Source organism: Paroedura picta, chromosome 2, assembly GCF_049243985.1.
Source record: "Paroedura picta isolate Pp20150507F chromosome 2, Ppicta_v3.0, whole genome shotgun sequence".
Taxonomy (NCBI): Eukaryota; Metazoa; Chordata; class Lepidosauria; order Squamata; family Gekkonidae; genus Paroedura; species Paroedura picta.
This window is the reverse complement of record NC_135370.1, coordinates 167,298,590-167,318,705: the sequence shown is the minus strand read 5'-3', so window position 1 is coordinate 167,318,705 and position 20,116 is coordinate 167,298,590. Positions and strand designations below refer to the sequence as shown.

Below are 20,116 nucleotides of genomic sequence, written 5' to 3'. Positions count from 1 at the left end.
GCGGCGGCCATTTTGACAGCCTCCTTCCCAGGCGGCCACGCCCCTCCATCCTCCCCGCGAGTCTCCGGCCGGGCAGGGCGAGGTCCGGCTTCTCCTCCTCTTCCTTCTTCGCTCTCCCGCCGGCCCGCCCCACCCGTTACCCGGGAGGCCTCCGCCCGCCGGCCCGCCCTGCAGAGACTGACCCTTGAGGGTGGAGCGCTCGACCAGCACGGCGTGGACCTGCGGGTCGGAGAGGAATTTGCGCATCTGCTCCACGGCGCCCTTCTCCTCCAGCGCCGCTTCCAGGGCGGCCGGGGCCTCCCCGCCGTCCTCCAACAGCAGCGGCACCAGCTTGCGCAGGTGCTTCTGCAGCACCGACACGTCGGCCACATTCTGCACCGCCGAGCCGGTCACTTCCAAGCCGCCGTCCTCGCCTCCGCCGCCGCCGCCTCCACCGCCGGACTCGGACATGGCGGGCGAATTCCCTGCTCGGCCAGCAAAGGAGAGCGAGCAAGACAGAGAGAGAGAGCGTCGCTTCTCCGGCTCTTGCCGCGGCCGACTTTGGGGACTGGGCGCCAAACGCGCCGCCCCAGCCTCCGCCCCGCTGTGGGCCGCCCCTCGCGGGCCAGCCCTGCCGCGCGGAATCCTGGGAAGCGTAGTCTGGAAGGCGCCTTCTTGGAACATTCATAGAGTAGAATCATAGAATCATTGAGTTGGAAGGCGCCTCGAGGGCCATCTAGTCCAACCCCCTGCACTGTGCAGGACACTTAAAAATACCTGCCCATCCACAGTGACTCCAATTCCATGCCGAAGTGATCACCCCACACACACTAAATATATCCAGAATCCAGCCTGGCCTGGAGGAAATTCACCTACCCTCCCACAGTGGCGATCAGCAATTCCCTGGGTATGCAAAGAAGGGCTACAAGAGACAAACACTGGCACATCCCTTCCTGCCCACCCAACCATCTGCCTAAGTTAATAAGATCAGCATTTCTGTTAGCCTCTGCTTAAAACTTCCAAAGGAGAACCCAACACCTCCGAAGGAAGCCTGTTCCACTGAAGAACCGCTCTGTCAGGAACTTCTTCTGGATGCTTAGCCGAAAATTCTTTTGAATTAATTCAAATCTGAACATTCTTTTGAATTCCGACCACAAAGACTGCAGATTCCAGCGGGCATAAGTAAACAGCCAGGGAGCATGATGGGAATCGTAGTTCTGTCTACCCTGGTGAAAAATGCTGCAAATTCATTGCTTAAAAAAAAAAAGAATTATGAATTTGTTAGCTAGCCTCTACAAGTAATTTACAGGATAAACTGACAGAATTCATTCCCAGTGAAACGAACTGAATGTATTGCCCAGAAACAGTGACGCGTGAATGGCGATTCGTGATGGGCATCTGAGAAGCTGGGTTTTGACACCCAACACTTTATACTAGAGTTACCAGCTCCGGGGTAGGATACCTGGAGATTTGGAGGTGGGCGGGCGGTGAAACAGTTGTTTTCGGTTGAGGGACGGGAGAGACTTCAGCAGGTGTAATGCCGTATAATTCACCCTCCAAACTAGCCATTTACTCCAGGGGAACTGATCTTGGAGTCTGTTCAATTTCAATAGCAGGAAATCCTCAGGTGCCGCCCAGAGGTTGGCAACCGTAGTTTACACCACCGGGGGGGGGGGTCTGTGTAGTGGTCCTGTGTAGTGGGTTCAAATTTTGTTTTGCTACTGCACACGATAATGGCTGCCCACTTGAAACTGCCCAGTAGCACCAAATTTGCAGTTAACGAGGTCCAATGGAATTTTAATATTAATAATTAATAAAAATTAAAATACTTGTAAGCCAGCCTAAACTCCTCGCGTCAGTGGATACAATGAAGGGCACATGCATAAAGTGAAGGAATTTACATGAAAGGCTGCGAAGGACAGAAGAGCCGAAGAAAAGCTGTGCGCTCTGCAGTACATTGACTTTATGGAAGAGATGCATCTGAGGAAGTGAGCTCTGACTCATCAACCTTCCAGCTGGAAAGAAGCCGCGCCGGCTTACGGCCTGTCAAAGTCGCGCATGCGCACGGGGTGTGATTGCAATGCATCTTGGGAGATCTGATTGGTTCTGTTAAGAGGGGAAGAACAGCCCCTTCCCTAGTTGCGTGAATGAGTCAATCGTGGCTACACTCCAGGGTGATTTGACGAGTGAACCGGGAGTTGTTTGTTCTCGGTGTCTTGAGGTTTTTACTGCAAAATGACGCTTCTGTCCGTCTCTAGCTGCTGTATTGGTCTTGTCATCGTGGCTGGGTGGCACACAGAGAAGAAGTTAATACTTTCTACCTCCCAAGCCCGACTTACTGTAGGGTTTAAAAAAAAGAAGTGCTAGAGGTATTTGTTGGATTGTGCATTTTCTCTTGCTGAAAGAATCTAGGTGTAACTGGATAGCGGCAGCGTTTCAAACATCACCACCTTTACATCATAGGTGGCATCAGGTGACATAGGGTTCACATCACGTGTCTGCATCAGGTGTGGCTGGAGATCTCCACTGTTGCACCTGATTTCCAGGTAGCCGGAATCACTTCACCTGAAGAAAATGGCTATGTTGGAAGTTGGATTCTATGGCATTATATCCCATTGAAGTAACTCCCCTCCCCAAACCCTGTCCCTTTCAGGCTCCCTCCCTAAAATGTCCTGGTATTTCCCAACCACAATGTAATAATCTTAATATAGCCACAGCCCTTACTAGGGCTTGACACCACATCTGCAAACATTTTTCTTTCCCTATTTTTTAAATTCTTATTTTGTGTAACATTCATTCTGAAGAATTCTCTAGAACTTGGAAGCCGGCAAATTATTTGTAATTTTGTCCATCCTATTTAAAAGCATATGGATTGTGTTCTGGGATTTAGGGTTTTTCTTCTGACATTTTTTTCTTATTACAGAGTGAACTAGGCTAGGGTCAGGTAGCTCATTTGTTATTCTACTTATGCTTACTTGCACACAGAGCCCCCCAAAGTATTGTAGGGTAGTCTTCACTGTCAACCACCCTAGGCCGCAAGGGAGGATGGTATAGAAATGTAATAAAAATAAATAAATACTTGGAAATAAGTCTCATTCATTTAACTGATGAACTAGACAAGAGTTCCCAGTAAGTTTGGAAGTTGTTCCTTTCAAATGAGGCCAGGTGACCAGATAAAGGGTGATTCAACTGCTATTAGTTCAGGGGAAATCTACCATTAATCTGAGCACAGGTCCCTCACATAGTGCCTGCCAAGTGTTCTTAGAAAGCTTGCAGGGCGAGATGGGGTTTTTTTGCCCAACAAGGCTTCTGATTGGCAGGATATGTTTTTGGGACAGCAGGTACAAACACTTCACTGTCACTGAAGATAAGATGTGGCTGCACCTGGCTAGGGTTGCCAATCCCAAGTTGGGACCTGGGGATTCCCCGGTTTGTGCCTTTCCCCCCACTTCAGGGGTTTAAGAAACCATGGGAGAACCTTCATCCAATTAGGCAAGAAACCTGGAAGAAGCTGTGACATTTTTATGTCACTCGCAAGGGGTGTTGGTGATGTTGGGCTGGGGGCACACTTTGCTTTTTGGGCAAAACTCTGTGTTAAGAAGCTAGTTCTACCATAGAGTTTCCCACAAAAATCAGATTGTCATCACCAACATCCCTTTGTTACTTCTGGGAGGTGTAGCAACGTTGCAATTCTTTTCATCTTCTATCCTCGTTGCAGGTGAGTTCCTCTCACCACCCCTCACTGGCTGGTCCAACAGACCTGGCAATCCTACACCTATCACCTTGTATCAGATTTCCTAAGGTGACCTGAACTAGAGTATGTATTTTATATATACATAAATCAGCATAAGATGGTGCTGGCAAAACTACAAAATGACGAACAGTATAAAATGGAGAAGAGGAGTATTAAATCTGTAGGTTTATCAAGACATGAACACTCAACTCCAAATAACCATTTATTAGAACAAGGAACACTGATAATCAGAACTGTTGAACATTCTCAAGCTTCTCACCAAGACATGTAATTGGCTGTTATTGGAGGCTTGTGATTGGTCCATAATGTCTGTCCAATGATTGGCTAAAACTCCAGGACTGCCAAATCCCTATCAAGAGTTCAGGATCCCAGTCTCGTCTCCCTCTTAAAGTCTCTTTGTGGCCACAGAAGCAACAGGGAGAACGGTGTGATAAGTCGCTTTTGAGTCCTAATTGGAAAGACAAGCAGTGCAGAAGTACCTAAATAAGTAAAAATAATAAAAACAAGCAGTAACCCACAAGATTTTGTGAAGTTAATTTCCTCCCATACAGTTTCCTTTTTCCCTTTCCTAATAGCATTCCTTCCTTTCTGCTTCCTCTCCTTCCCATTCACCAGCCAACGTAACTTTAAGCTCTCCCAGTCTTTAATTTTCCTCCCTACCCTACATCGGCACCCTTTACTGAGGAAAACTATGGCCTAATTGTGTGGTGCCAGCTGCCAGGCTAGGCCCAGTAGCTCTAGGAATGCCGCCTCTGGGTTGGGAAATTCCTGGAGATTTTGGGGGCGAAGACTGAGGAAGGCGGGGTTAGGAAGAGGAAGGACCTCAGCACTGAATAATACCATATAATCTGCCTTCCAAAGCAGCCTTTTTCTCTCATGAAGAACCTGTAAGGACTTATAAAGGGCACCCATTCCTTGCTGTCAATAGAGACTCAAGGCACTTTGCTTCATTCTCCTCTCCTCCTTTTTATGCTCAGAAAACTCTTGTTAGCAGGGGCAGGCTGGGAGTGAAAAATCCTGGGAAAGTGCCTCTTCTCTAGCCCTCCCAGTTACCACTCACAAAGGAGCGAAGGGTATGGAATGAATCATAAATGAAGGAGGTAGAGGCAGTCTGCCTAACCAACTGGCTGGGAATTGCTTTCCTAGATTCAGGCAGGCCCCAAATGGGCCAGGTACTGCTTGGCAGGGCCAACAGGGTGCCCCCTTCATGTGGGGCTTGGTCAAAAGCTGAGCACTGCTCCCTGCCTCATGTCATTTGGGCCTCAGTCGGGCACTAGTAACACTATGCTAGCTTTGTGGAGTGCTATCAAGTTGTGCAGTGGTTCCTGCTATCCCTGGCCTTGATGAATCCTGCCTCAGAGACAAATAGAGGCCTAGAAAGGGCCCTGTCCTTCATGTGCCTTTTACTGATAGAAACCAAGCTTTTTGTGGTTTCCTAACAACAGCCACTGAGGACATCCATTTTTTTAAGTTACAGGGACTACTTTTTATCATTTTGTGTTTTTTTAACCATCCCCAACCTTTTAAGATTTCACATTTTCCTACAAATTTGGGGCATTTTCCAAGTTTTCTAAAAAGATGTTTTGTCTGCTCATGGATCCAGCCTCCGGGTTTAAGTATCCTTGGTTATGGCTGACTTGGCTGGTAGAACAGAGATAAATCCAGAGTTGTCAGGATTTTCAAAACAGAACTGTGGGCATAAATAAGGAGGGTCATGTGGGAGAAGAGTGAATCCAGTTGGTGTGGTGATGGATTGCATGCTGAACTAGTGAGATCAAATCCTCGTCCTCATTCTGTCATAAACCTTCTGTGGGGGGTTGGAGAGGGGTAGAACTAGGCTGCCAACTGCCTGGAGACAAAGAAACACCCTGTCTCTTTAACAGCACTCTAATATGATGTTATTTACCAGATGTGGTTTATCCCCCTGCAATGAAAAAATTCTTTTGTCCATTTGGATGAATTAAGCCTCTATTAAAATCAGAAAAATTTCCCCTCTTCAGGCAGTTGGTAGTCCTAAAATTAGACTCTCATTAGCTACACTTTAATAAGAATATATGTGTATTACTTACAAGGTCAGATGATCTCAGAAGGTAGCTGATTGTACAGCTCTACACAATTTACAGGGCCACAGCTCCCAAGTTCTATAAACTAATTGCATAATTGGAAAGGGTTTGAGCAAAATGCAGCAAGAAACTTCTTTCATTTAATACTCGGATAGTACGGCAGGAGTCCCCAGACTTTTTAGTTTGTGATTACCTCTGGGATTCTGACACAGTGTGGGGTGCATGACCACCTCTGCAGAAGGTAGGACAAGCCACAACATAGCTGACATGGTAAAAATCTTGGCACTGTGGTGGCAGCTGCTTCCAGAGCAACATTTTCAAAAATCTGCGCAGCTGAGCAAATCCCAAGTGTTCAATTAGAACTCTGGCTGGTCAAAAGCTCCCGCTGACCCTGCTCACTTTCTAAGGAAAGGGAAGGCGACTGTAAGCCGCTTTGAGCCTCCTTTGGGTAGAGAAAGGCGGCATATAAGAACCAACTCTTCTTCTTCAGTAATATCAGGGCTCTCTCAGCCTCAACTCCCTCGTAGGGTGTCTGTTGTGGGGAGAGGAAAGGGAAGGGGATTGGAAACCACTTTGAGATTCCTTTGGGTAGAGAAAAACAGCATATAAGAACCAACTCTTCTCCTCCTTTTTCTAAAGCAGGCTCTCTCAACCACTGTCTCATGAAACCCTGGGGTTTCTTGATGGCCCCGGGTTTCCCGAATGAGTGGGAGTTAATTAATTTCTAAAATGTATTTTTAAATTTGTTAAACATTTTTCAGGTGATAAGACCATATATGAGTCTCTTGTGGCGTAGGGTGGTAAGGCAGCTGACATACAGTCTGAAGCTCTGACCATGAGGCTGGGCGTTCGATCCCAGCAGCCGGCTCAAGGTTGACTCAGCCTTCCATCCTTCCAAGGTCGGTAAAATGAGTACCCAGCTTGCTGGGTGGTAAAACGGTAATGACTGGGGAAGGCACTGGCAAACCACCCTGTATTGAGTCTGCCAAGAAAACGCTAGAGGGTGTCATCCCAAGGATCAGACATGACTAAGTGCTTGCACAGGGGATACCTTTACCTTTACGGCCATATATGGTCATGCTGACCCCCCTCCAACTCCCCAAATGGCCAATGATGGGCCCGGACGGGGGTCGGAAGGGAAGGGCCCCCAGGTGGGCATGTACACAGCTATACTTCCCAGCAATATTCTGCACGACTGCAGCATTTCTGGGGTTTCTTGACACCCGAAGAATGTTTCAATGCCATTCAACCTTGAGGTTACATCAGTTTTAAATTCAGAGAGAATTCCTATTAAATAGTCTAATTTAGTTGAATCAGGATCTGTAGATATTAGGGGGGAAATGATTAAAATACTGGCTGAATTTATTAATATAACAGAGGAAGCTTTGGAGGTGGAAATAGACCTTGAGATACTCTAAAATGAATAATATTGCGAGAGATATTTTGGTCTTCTTTCTTCAGAAGACTAGAGATGACATGCTAAAATTGCATTTTACAAAAAACTTGTTTATGAAGGAAAGGAAATACCTATTATGAAAGAAATCCCTCTTAGTATTTTAAAAAGGGGAGAACATGGCTTCATAATAGAAGCTTTGAAAAAGAATGGAATAACTTTCAAATGGGAATAGAGTCTCCTTCAAATGGAAGAAGAAAAAATACAGATTGACAACGTTACAACAGGCAAGAGAATTTTGGCAGAAATTTGAAAGAGACTTTTGAACTGAAGAAGGGGAAGAAAAGACAGAGGAGGAAAATCAAGAATCATGAGGATAAGACTCAAAACTTGTACTTTTGTCATCTTAAATATTGAGTTAATTATAAAATTTGGCCTGGAAGGTGTTTTCTTAACTTGACTTGGTTTATCTGGTCACATGGATAATATTCCACAGTAATCCTCAAGCCAAACTATTGTAATGCCCAGATATCCTGTGTGGTAATACCCTCTATCCTTACCCTTTTTGTGGAGTTAATATTCGGGAAAAGCCCTGCTGGGCGGAGCGTGTCTGGCCTCTGTCCGACCTGTTTCCGGTGTCCAGCCTCTGTTTCCAACTGGACACACTCTATCTATACACATGAATTCTGTTACGGCTCCCACCTTGTGGGTAAATGAAGTAAATAATTTTACATCCCAGCTTTCTTCAACCCTCAAACTCAAGGCAGTATATGAGAGTCTCACAAGGCCCTGTATCTCACTATTGACCACTGAGCCCTGCAGAACATCTGCAGAGTTGCTGTGGAAGATTTCTGCAGCCCATAACCTGGGTTCTTTAAAAAGGATCTCAAGAAGTTACCATAATGAAGACAGGGCATTCCATCCCCCCTTCCATGGAGCTATTTTCCCATCACTGTAAGATCCATGCTATGCACACATAGTCCCACTATGTGGGACGATGTCCAGTCAGGTGCATGTCAATTTGCAGCCCTAATTTAATTAACATCCAGCATCCAGGATTCTTGAAGGAGTTCTATGAGTGCCAGAATGTGACTAAAGGAAAGCCAGCACTTGCTAATAATATTCATGTGCAACAGAGAAATCATCTGCTTAGTCATTGCCGATATGTTTACCCTATTCAGGATTCTAACATGCTTTAAAGTGCCATATCAATCTTTTATTTATTGCCTATTCTCCAGCATATATTTTGCATAATTTCAGCCTAAGGGTGCACATGAGATCCCAGATAAAGAGTCAAATGGCCCAATTCAAGCCTCATTCAGATAATTACTGAGTTCTGGGACTGGGATAATCAGCTATTGCAAGCAGTAGCTCCCTTTTGACAACCTTCCAGCCTCCCCTGTTGCACCTTGGTTTTTACTGTGTTACTGCTTTTGAACACATGTCCAAGAATATACACAAGTCTAGCATACAACTGGGTCTAAAACAAAACTTCAGCACCAAAAGCAGTGGATAGAAAATCACATAATCTGCCCATTCCAGCACTTCTACAAGTGCACAGTAGTTTATTTCAGTTAAACCAATTAATGACACAAATGTCATCCAAGGCGTTGCACAAAGCACACAAACCAAATCTGTCTGATTTAATGGTTCGGGCTGCTTGCTCCTTAACTTGCCTACGGTTATATGAATCATAGAAGCATAGAGTTGGAAGGGGTCATACAGGCCATCTAGTCCAACCCCCTGCTCAACACAGGATTAGCCCTAAGCATCCTAAAGCATCCAAGAAAAGTGTGTATCCAACCTTTGCTTGAAGACTGCCAGTGAGGGGGAGCTCACCACCTCCTTAGGCAGCCTATTCCACTGCTGAACTACTCTGTGAAAATTTTTTTCCTGCTGTCTAGCCTATATCGTTGTACTTGAAGTTTAAACCCATTACTGAGTGTCCTCTCCTCTGCAGCCAACGGAAACAGCATCCTGCCCTCCTCCAAGTGACAACCTTTCAAATACTTAAAGAGGGCTATCATGTCCCCTCTCAACCTCCTTTTCTCCAGGCTGAACATTCCCAAGTCCCTCAACCTATCTTCATAGGGCTTGGTCCCTTGGCCCCAGATCATCTTCGTCGCTCTCCTCTGTATCCTTTCAATTTTATCTACGTCCTTGAAGTGAGGCCTCCAGAACTGCACACAGTACTGCAGGTGTGGTCTGACCAGTGCCGTATACAATGGGATATGCCCTTATACTATTATAGTGTTTGGGAGTCGTTATGCTGAGTGTATCCTACATCTTGAGTCTTATCTGCCACTACCCAAGAGAACAAGGAGAATTAGCAGGTGAAGAAAATTCTCAGATCGACTTGTTCTAGTGCTCCAAATACTGGCTTATAGCACAGGGTGTTCCTCTGCTATATAGTGAAAGATCAGAAAAACAGCTATTTAGTTGTTCTTCCTTTACCTTTCTGTTTGGTGAATTGTCAGAGGGCAGCAAGCACAATTTATATATATGCTGCTCCCCCAACCCCCAGAATGGAAGAAGAAGAGTGGGTTCTTATATGCTGTTTTTCTCTGCCCGAAGGAGTATCAAAAGCAGCTTACAGTAGCCTTCCCTTTCCACTCCCCACAACAGACACCCTGTGAGGGAGGTGAGGCTGAGAGCTCTGATATCACGTCTCGGTCAGAACAGCTTTATCAGTGCTGTGCCAAGCCCAAGGTCACCCAGCTGGCTGCTTGTGGGGGATATCTGAAGATATCTGAAAAAGCATGCATGCACACAAAAGCTCATACCTTATGTAACATTCTGCTGGTCTTAAAGGTGCCGCTGGACTCGAAATTTGTTTCATTGTGTAGCAGTTAGAGGATCTGTCTTAAAGAGGATGCCGAAAGAAGAGTGGCCAAAGAGTCCCTTGAATCTTAATTTCTGTCAAGGTGGCCTAAACTGTGCAGTATATGAAAACTAGGAACAAAGGGAAAAGGCCTTGAGGACATGCAAACGTATTTACAGTTAATCACAGAAAATCCTCATACGTTTAGGAAAGGCTTCCAGGAAGTCTTGGTATCTTTTCCTAGAAACAAAGCCCTCAATCACCAGGGGGAACAAAGGAGCACTGAAGCCGGACAGAAATGAAAGAGGCAGGGCTTCTGCCCTAAGCTTGCTCCTTTTCTTCCATCCATGGTTCCTTGGTCATCCAGCCAGAGAGCTCAGTGGCTGTCAGTTTGTCCCAATAACCTTTGTCTCCTTTGAATATTCCTTCAGAACACTGCTGTAGAGAAGAATGTTGTTGTTGTTCTCAGGTGCGAAGTCGTGTCCGACTCATCGCGACCCCAAAGACAATGATCCTCAGAACCCTAAATGAGGAGGCATACAAAAACAACGCAAGACTCTTTGAGAAGGCTGAAGATGAGCTGGGATTTTTTGTAACCCACTTTTTATTACTCAAAGGAGTCTCAAAGCGGCTTATGATCACCATGCCTTCCTCTCCCAACAGATACCCTGTGATGTAGATGGGCCTGAGAGCTCTGAGAGAACTGACTTCCCCAGCTGGCTGCAGGTGGATTGGGAAATCAAACCTGGTTTCTCTGAATTAGAGCCGCTGCTAACCACTACACCCGGTCGGTTCTCAAATGAACCAAAACAACTAGAACAAAAGGAAAAAAATGTTGGGATCTTTTGCTACAGTTCTACAAAATATAGTTTTCTGATTATTTATTATTGTTATTATTATTATTTTGATTTATTTCCCGCCACTCGCAAATGGCTCGTGGCGGGTTAGTGTCTTAAAACCCCATTAAAACTCCCATTCAAAGACTTTAAAATGTCACAGCATGGTGGCACAATAATAAGATCCCCTTCCTACCCCCCTTCCTAAAAAAGGGGGGGTGGAGGAGAAGGAGGTCAACGATGTTCAAGAAGAAGCCCGGGGGAGAGCAGTCGATGTACCCCAGCATTATTTATTTATATTTTTATACCGCCCTCCCCGAAGGCTCAGATTATGACACAACGTGGTTTGGTTGATGTAACTGAATCTGCACTGAGGTACTCATGTGATGGATTGTCGTTTGAGGCCAGTTGTGATACCTTGCAGGACAGTGATTTGATAACATCATTTTAAGTGTGGCACCACTGACCACTTCTTCACTGTTTACTGGCATTTCTATTATTAGCAGTAAATTGCTTTAGCTCTGACATGAGAGTCTCACATGAGTTGCTGCCCCGAGGGTGATCAAATGCACAAAAGACACTAGCTACACAAGCAACATTTTCATCCTTAATTTTTTATGAGTAACAGTTGCATGAGCTCAAGCAGAGATACAAAACGTACAAAAAGAAATGCATTATTTAGGGAGACTAAACTCCCAAAGCCCCATGAATTTTTAATGATCAATGCTGGGTTTCTCCGCAGGTGATCTGACCTTTCCCCTCTGCACCCTGCTAATTACCCCCCACCCCCAAGACAGACACACGCACAGGAAAATCAGTCTTTTTTTTTTTTTTTGCCTGAGCTTTGGGTTGCTTGATTGGTCCCTTTTTCTTCTTGGGAACCTCTTCCCAAGTACATATAAAACACATGTAAAGAGCACAATTATAAAAACGGATGGGCTTGTACTATAATTGTGAGCGGCGACTTACAGTCTATGAACCGTACCTGTTGCCAGCACAATACATGCCCATCGTGGCAGAGGATCACATCCCTGATGTGTGCATTTGGCCCCAGCAACAGAATTTATAAAATGGTACTGGCTTGTGCATTTTATACCAAGCAAGTAGTTGTTGAGCAGGGGGGGTAGGGAGATAAACAGCAACTTAAGGGCTACTAAGGTTTTGTAGAGGTAGACAAGGCAAGGTGAAATAGGCAAAGCCACAGGGCTTCTGTTTGGAGGGCATGTTTAACAACACAGGGAAATATCGGTACTTCAAGAAAGGTTGAATGCAGGCCAGCTTTCTATGATACAGACACACAACAGCAGGCATGTAATGGTTGTCCAGAAATATGTGTAGCTCTCATTACACCTTGCAGTGTGAAAAGTGGCTTTATGGCACAGTAATTGGTAGACTTAAATAAGAATCTAGACCAGGGGTAGTCAAACTGCGGCCCTCCAGATGTCCATGGACTACAATTCCCGGAGCCCCTGCCAACTGGCAGGGGCTCCTGGGAATTGCAGTCCATGGACATCTGGAGGGCCGCAGTTTGACTACCCCTGATCTAGACTGTACTTCTATAGGAAGAAGCTTAGAAAATGGAATTAATTTTCACTCTAGATTTAGAAAACCCAACTAGAAGAAAACTTGTGTATGGTTTTCTAGCATCTACCATCAAATTTGGACTGAAACACACCAATAGTTGGGTTAGTTGGGTTCCAAAGAAATCCTTTTGACTCCGGCAAAGGGGCTTGTGAAATGGTTTGTTTTGTTTGAATATGTCTCCTATATGTCATGGAACTTGTAAAACCCCTCAGTAGTACAGTGGGGGTAGAGTGGAGCATGGAATTCTGTTAACAAAAGTCAAAAGCCCCTTTGGATTCAGGTTTTCAAAATAAGGCAGGTCAAATAAGGATGAATTAATCCTTTGGAGGTTAAGCGAGGAGGGAAATCAAGTATCTGCTATTCCATGCTGTATGTTTTGGCCAATTACCTGTTTTAGTTTGAGTCTCTTTTGTAGGACATGAATTCATTGACTGCATATGGCTTGGCTACTACCCTTGGCTTTCTATGTTGAAAAATAAATATTCTGAATGCAGTAAGCACCTTTTTCCAGGATGTATTGTAACAATGAGCATAGATTATACTGACAGTTATGATAACCCACTGTCACTCAGATAATGCATTTGCAATTAAATGGAGCAAACTCTAAAGAATTTTAAGATGTGTTAATTTTGCTTAGGGAAGGGGAAAAAAACATCTAGGGCTGAGGTGGACTGCAGTTCAAATTAAATTTTTTCCAGTACTTCTCAGGGGAAAAACAACAACATTTGACTTTTGAAATCAGACAAATTCTCTTCTAGGGAACAGCGACACTCTTAACAATGAGTGTGGGAGAAAGAGAGAGCAAGAATCACTTTTTAGATTGTCTGAGATAGCAAGCCAGCTAAAAGGTAAATGGTTATTGGATATCTGCCGTATGTCCCATCCACGTTCCTCAAGCGTTTCAGCAATACTTATACATTAGAGACTGCTACAGACCGGGCTTTCCAAATCCATGTTGGATAATGAATTGGATGTTATGAGTAATGTTTATGGACAGTATCTCTCTTTTCGTAGTCATGTTTCATTTATACTTGTTACTGAAAGCCAAGAAACCTTAATTTGGCTGAAAGCTTAGGGTATAATTTAAGAACTTCAAGAAAATGAAGCTGTCTTTAAGTAAATATAGATTAAGGGTAACCTAAACCTTTTAAAACCCTAATTATTGGTAACATGACTGGCCAAAATAGCTCATTAAATATACACTATTATAGAAAAGCAAGCCTCCTTTGTATGAAGGAACAAGACCAGGTGACACCAACTCTTAAGCTTTGCACAAAGAAAACCCAACTGTTACAAGCCATGTTTCAAGTTGCATATTATTTGGGATAACTGGTCAACAGGCAGAATGACTGATTTGTTATGCTGACTACCATCAGTATAGGCCAGGGTTAGTCAAACTGCGGCCCTCCAGATGTCCATGGACTACAATTTCAGTCCATGGAATTGTAGTCCATGGATATTCTGGTGGGCCACAGTTTGACTACCCCTGGTATAGGTTGTTCCATCACTTTCAGGTCAAGCAGAGGTTTGACTAGGCGATCTGTAGGCAATGCGATTTTGCTCCTTAAAGCTCTCTGTACTACCACCAGAAGGTCCTGTGCTAGAGCTGAATGCAGTTTTATGATCAGCTGGTAAGATTCCACTTCTTTATTTAATCAATATGATACATCGGTTTTGGACTTTAAAAAAACTGAATAAGAGCATGTTAAATGGCAGGGTGTAGGATGCTTTTCTTCATAAACAATGTCTGAACAAAAATATCTGAATTACAATTTTTTTTTAAAAAAAGGTCAGTACATTTGAACATAGCATTCCACTAAAGCATAGATACAGATATAGCAGAAAGTAAAATTGTGCCACTTACCTTTAAATTTTTTTTTGCCATTTCTAGGAACTTTTATTCTGTACATAGGACCATTCTGTACAAAATATGAAGTCTACATTTTTATTACTCATTACAATAAAACAAAGTACAATGTATGTACAATATTAAAATGAAGCCATACTAAAGCCACACCAGAAAAGAAAGACACTTGTAAATTTTTTTTTGACATTCCTGATGTACAGGCGTAATTTTGGAGATGGGAAGTGGTGAACACTGAACTTTATGAAGAACAACAGTCACCAAAACTGTACTGTATTTGGACATTTTTATTTGGGATGTATTCATTTTTAATGAATAATTCATTACAGAACTTCTACAGAGCATAAAATGGTGATAACAAACAAGCCAAACAATTAGTGCTGCTAAATTTTTAGAATATTGCTTAGGCAAAAGTTTGCCAACTGGCCTAAATCTCAAGAGCAAAAATTGTCATGGCATAATTTTCCTAGCTATATCCAAGGAAGTTTGTTTTTTTTGGTGAATGTTTATCTTCAGTAAAGAGCAAAAATTAAATCTAGACAGTGAAAGATCTTATACGTTGAGCGTTACACAGTCAACCAAACATTGATATACAATATTTCCCCTTTTCCCCCCATTTTTTTCCGCAGGATAAAATTAGTCAGAGTGCTTCTTTCCAGAAACCTCTTCCATGAACCTACTGAACAGCCAAATTATAAAAAGATATTTGACAAGCTATCAGCTAAAGATGGAAGTTCAAACAATGGTATATCAAAATACATATAGACATCGCTTTATGCAATTATAAAAGCACCCTCTTCCCCTGTCAAAAAAAGGGGAAGACATCTTTAAACTGCTTTAATTATAGTTTTTTCATTACAGTAAAGCATATTTAATTTTCAAGTGTAACAGGAATTTTCACACCGAGTGGGTATTATTTCACTTGAAGTCTGGAGTGGTCTTTAAGATTTCATTTTGTTTTAACAGTAATCCTGATCCCACCCTTTGTGATTTTCTTTCCAAAACTTTGCAATAAATATTGAACGTTTTAAGTGAGAACAGACACAGCAGGCACAACATCTGCACAAGGTTACTCTAATTGCCTGTTTTGCACAATAATTTTTTTATGGATTAAAAGACCTCATTTCTTTTCTTTAAAAAAACAAACAAACTATTTTGAAGGAGCTACATATTCAACGTTCTCTGCACCAAGACTGTAAAATGTTGTTATGTCACGTTACTCTCAGAGACAAAAGAAACAAGTCACCCATTTCAAATAAAACTCATCTGTAGAAGCTCTTAATCTGGAGATCTAAAATACTGGCCACCCTGAGAGAAATTAAATATTGAAAATAAAGCACTAAAAATGGGGTTTTGTGCTCTGCCATCTACAACAATAAAAAAGGGCCCTGAACACACAAGTCATCTTGTAGGAATACACAGCAGCATTTGAAGATTGAAAGAAACTCAGGTATATTTTCATTTTGCTTGTGAGGTGGTATAAGTGTCACATGTGCTTTTCACAACAACAGGCAACCTGACAGTAAAACTACTGTTACTTCACTCCCCGCTCTTAGGGCATCCACGATGCAGAATGCATCCAGATCTTTCTGACATATTGAAAATAATTTACATTAAATTGTCCTGGGGGAGGGGGGCATTATCCAAAATAGCTAATCTCATGATGTTTGTGACTGGAACTCTTTAAACCCAAAAGATGCCATGTGGTTAAGCAAGGGAGAAAAAATGGCAGTAATCTCAGTCACCGTAAAAAAAAAAAAAAAAAAGGAATTAATTTTGAATTAAGGCAGACAATTGGAGGTTTTTGTTTTTTGTTTTTGTAAAGAAAGCAAAGTATCCAATCTGCTCAGATCTGAAATATGCATTTTGTATTACATGCTAAGGAACGGAAAATATGGCTTCAGTCCATATAAAGTAGTTGGACAGGGTGCCTGTCTCTCTGATAATTGGTTTTCAGAGCTCCTAGAAATTAGCCGTGATTGAAGATTGTCATGTAGATTACCATTCTGTAAGCTGCACTGAGAGAACAATTTAATGGCATGTTTTCCAGCTGCCAAAAAAAGCGGCAGGACAATAATGCAGAAATCATTTCTTTAAAATACTCGCGTTTTAGAAAAATGCCTAATAATTGTGTATGGATTTGGAATCTTGCTTTTGGAGATGCATATTGCCACAGTACCAAACATCAGTGGGGAAGGGCTGAGGGGTGGGAGATGATGGAAATCGACTCCCACCTACCAGGCACTCCAGCTGCATCAGTGGGACTGGAAGAGGACCCCCTCCTGCAAATCCACTGTAGGCTGCTTCATATATTACATTGTGCATCTGCAGAAAGCATTTATGTATAGGGAAAAGCATGAAACTCCTGTAGATGTTCACATGGCAGTCACATGGGTATCTCCCAGGCACCACGAGATGCAACCAACTGTGGTTTCATAATGCGTATACATGAAGCAAACATCATCATCAACAACGTTACGGCTTTGCACTTCTTCCCTCAACACCAGGTAAACAGTATGCAATAGATGAAGCAGCCCTGAAATGAATGGGAGGCCAGGTGGCAACAGAGCTTGGAGATTTTTGCACCAAGAGTGCTCCTTCTTTCAGCACTCGTACGAGAACAATGCATGTTCTCAACTGATGGGTAATGTGCCAACAGCATCAAGATTACTCTGTTTAATACTAGGCTCTGCATACAGAATCAGGTAATTTACCATTGTTTGAACTACTAGTCTTGAGCTGCACGTACACCGTATCATAGTTATTGCCTAACAAAATTGGGTCAGATAAAAAAAAAAGAAAAAGAAAAAGAAAAGAAAAAGGTTTGACTTTGTGTGTAACTCATCAGTATGGCACAAAAAAAGTAAGTTCTCTACTGTGGAACAGAGTCCAGAAAAAAGGAAAAAAAAAGGGTTTTCCTCCAAATAAGATTTCACTTGAATAGAAGTCTAATGCCCATCGTGCGATATTAGCTCATCAGCTCGGCAATGGGAATCCAAGGCTTTCATGGTATAGATATCCTGAGGCAGTTCTGACTTGCGCCGCACGAAAGTACGCTCCTTTTTCTGATCCTTCTGTGCCTGAAATCAAAGTGTGGCATTTTTTTTTAAAAGCAACTGTTCTCTTTTTATAGTCAAGGTAAACATGTAATCACTTCTATTTTTTTTTTAATCAGAAAAAAATGCCTATTAGAGGTCTACTCCAGAAGCTCTGACGATTAGAAAACTCCATCCCTCTTGGCTACTGCAGGAACGACATGGGAACATTGCTGGGCCATCCACACAAAGCATCCCCCCTCCATATTACTGCCTAGTCCTTCCATTTCTCTAGGAAATGATAAAATCAGGAGTGTGACAGTGGGTGCTCATATATAACATACCCAATTTGTGAGCTGCTTAGATGAACAGCTCCTGAAGGCTAGAAGTCACTAACGGTGTTTCTTCCATGGCTACAGGTGCCCTATTGCTGACAGAATGTGGAGAGAGGTAGCAACTGCAGGACCACAGAAACTAGTGCAGAACTATGACAACTGCACTTAAGAATTTGCATTCCTTCTTCCAAGTAGGCCAGTAAGTCATGAAGAAAGTACATTTTGTGCATTCTCATGAGTAGGAAGACTCAGTCCCATGTTCCTCCTGCTTTGGCACACACTATCTACCCAAAAATAAGACCAGGGCAGGGAAGTTTGCTGCAGGTGGACAATGCTCTGATTGCTGCTAATCTATATTTAAAGGATTATAAACAGACTCCTAGAATAACCAACAACAAAAAGGACTGGTATAGTAGTTCTCATGGGGGGAAAGGCTATTGGGTGTCAGAGAATCAACTTCAGGTCGTTTGCCAGTGTCTGAAACGAGGGAGGGAAAAGCAGAATGGATGAGGTGACGGTGAGGATGAACAACTGGTCCTTGAATAATTATTTGCACTCCTGCTTGGTCATTATTGCTCAAGGAATAGTTCTGGTCCCAAATGCACTGTGGGGAGCATGCACTATCAGACCAGAACAATGAAACCCAGAACTGGAGGGGGAGGAAGGAAAGCCAGATTATTTTCTAGGAAGATTATAGTCCTGATATGTTATGAAGCCGGGATGGTTCCCTCTTCACAACTAAGCCTCCAATCAACATTTACTATTGCCCAGTTTGGCAACCTATGTTAATACATGATGATAGTGTTCACAGCCCAAAGAATATCAATAATGCCCAAAGGTAAACAGTTCCCAGTGGGACTTTTGGAAGTCTAGCTCCTCTCTTGATAGATAACAGGGCCAAAAAACCTCCTCATGGTTAGGAAACCGAGTGTTATAGATGGCCAAGGAGCACCAATGAACAACTTCCATCAAACAGTCTAAGCGTGGCTTATCATAATAAGGCTTTAGACCACTGCCTCTCTGGTGCAAATAATTTGAACAGTTCTGAAAGTGTTTGATGCACACAAGACAAGACAACACTTGATGGGACCAGAGTTTCAAATTTCTGTTGCCGCCTAAGGAGGAATGGCTAGCTAAAATGCATAAACGCCACTGAATCAAGTTTGCAATAGGTAGGTTTAATTTTTCTTCCTGTGTGCTTACCATACAAGCTTCATCTTTCACTGTGTTTGCCAGCACCTGCAAGTCTTCAATTAAAGGCCCGTCAGTTTCCATTTCAACAGGACTGGTCACCAGACATGTTTCACTATATACTGAGTACTAACCAAACGCAAAATGTTTTGAGTCAGAATTTTGGGTAGTAAAACCGGAGAACTACAGCAATTCAGGAACTCGAGTGCCAGGAATGTTAACCACAGGTTTGATAAAAAAGCAATGTATTCGCTTTTATGGCACGGGGCATTTTAGCTTCCAACCAAAACAATGGGGTGTTTTAACCTAAGTTTCTTGAAGAACTGCAGATTTGGCAGCTGCTATCAAAACAGCATACTGAAATCCAATAAAGCTACAGAACACTGACAAAAAAAACCAAAGAATTTTGTTTTAAGAGGGAAACTACTAGTGGTTAGTTTCTCCTTCCTGCAACAGAAACATGGAACCGAATGTTTTGGGGCTTTTTAAAAATGCAAGATGTAACCGGTATCTAAGAACCATGCAACTGCTTTTGCTGCTTATTTTAGAACTTGCGTTGCTCAAATACTTGCCCCCTCCCCAATGCTGGCCTTTTGAAAATTAAGGAGGTTTTCAAAAACAGACTGTAACCTGTTATTGGCACAAATTTAAGAAATCCCACGGGGTCAATGCAAGCCCTTAAACAGAATTTTGGATCCCAACTGTAATCAGAAACACCTTAATTTATACCAAATTAGTGTCACCTTCACAGGGGGTGACTTGCCGATGCTTGAAATTTGACAGAAAAGCAAAAGCAATCATGTTCACAAAAATGATGGCAACAAGATACATGCTTGGATTTAAAGTTCAGCATGCTGAATTTTTGCTCTGTCCCAACAGTGGAATGAGATTATGGACTGGGCCCCAAAGAGCATTTTTGTTTATAGTAGAAACCTTCCTGTCATGGAAGTTTCCTTTCTGTGAGTGGATGGGTGTCTCTGGATCTCCCCAAGTGAAGAAAAAATTAGAAAATACAAACCTTAGGAGTTGACAAATGTTTGCTGATTTAAACGATTATCTAACAGTTCAATAAATATTTTTACACATTTTAGATATAAAAGAAATGTTGTTCTACGTGGCTAAGCATTAACATAAACAATTTAAGTGTTCGTCTAAAACCAGGTCCATACTTCCAGACACCTGATCTCTAGCCAAAACTTTTATCTAACAGCTTTTCCATATAATTTAAAACAGAATTCAATAAAGGAACAGCTTCTATTGC

The 20,116-nt window shown here is 42.8% G+C and overlaps 2 protein-coding genes and 1 long non-coding RNA gene across 11 annotated transcripts in view; all 3 read right to left on the bottom strand.

The window, feature by feature from the left end:
- Positions 1-576, bottom strand: part of DYNC1H1 (dynein cytoplasmic 1 heavy chain 1) — a 65,504-nt gene extending 64,928 nt beyond the window's left edge. Inside the window, exon 1 of one of the 2 annotated variants that reach the window (XM_077323699.1) lies at positions 183-576. In XM_077323699.1, the coding sequence (XP_077179814.1) occupies positions 183-450 (268 nt within the window). In that variant the 5' untranslated portion in view covers positions 451-576. The remainder of the gene's footprint in view (positions 1-182) is intronic. The other variant, XM_077323698.1, reaches the window with a different exon arrangement.
- A 3,346-nt stretch (positions 577-3,922) lies between these two features.
- Positions 3,923-12,302, bottom strand: LOC143830756 (uncharacterized). The gene is made up of 2 exons (XR_013228591.1): positions 9,973-12,302; positions 3,923-4,212 (listed from the first exon to the last, which is right to left on the bottom strand). It is a non-coding gene; the product is annotated as an uncharacterized LOC143830756 (long non-coding RNA).
- Positions 12,303-14,361: 2,059 nt separating this feature from the next.
- PPP2R5C (protein phosphatase 2 regulatory subunit B'gamma) overlaps positions 14,362-20,116 on the bottom strand; it is a 91,235-nt gene continuing 85,480 nt past the window's right edge. For 5 of the 8 annotated variants that reach the window (XM_077323717.1, XM_077323723.1, XM_077323716.1 and 2 more), the window contains 2 exons: positions 18,868-18,984; positions 14,362-17,374 (listed from right to left, as the gene is read on the bottom strand). In XM_077323717.1, coding sequence (XP_077179832.1) covers positions 17,243-17,374; positions 18,868-18,984 — 249 coding nt within the window. In that variant the 3' untranslated portion in view covers positions 14,362-17,242. The remainder of the gene's footprint in view (positions 17,375-18,867; positions 18,985-20,116) is intronic. The other 3 variants (XM_077323718.1, XM_077323719.1, XM_077323722.1) reach the window with 1 other exon arrangement.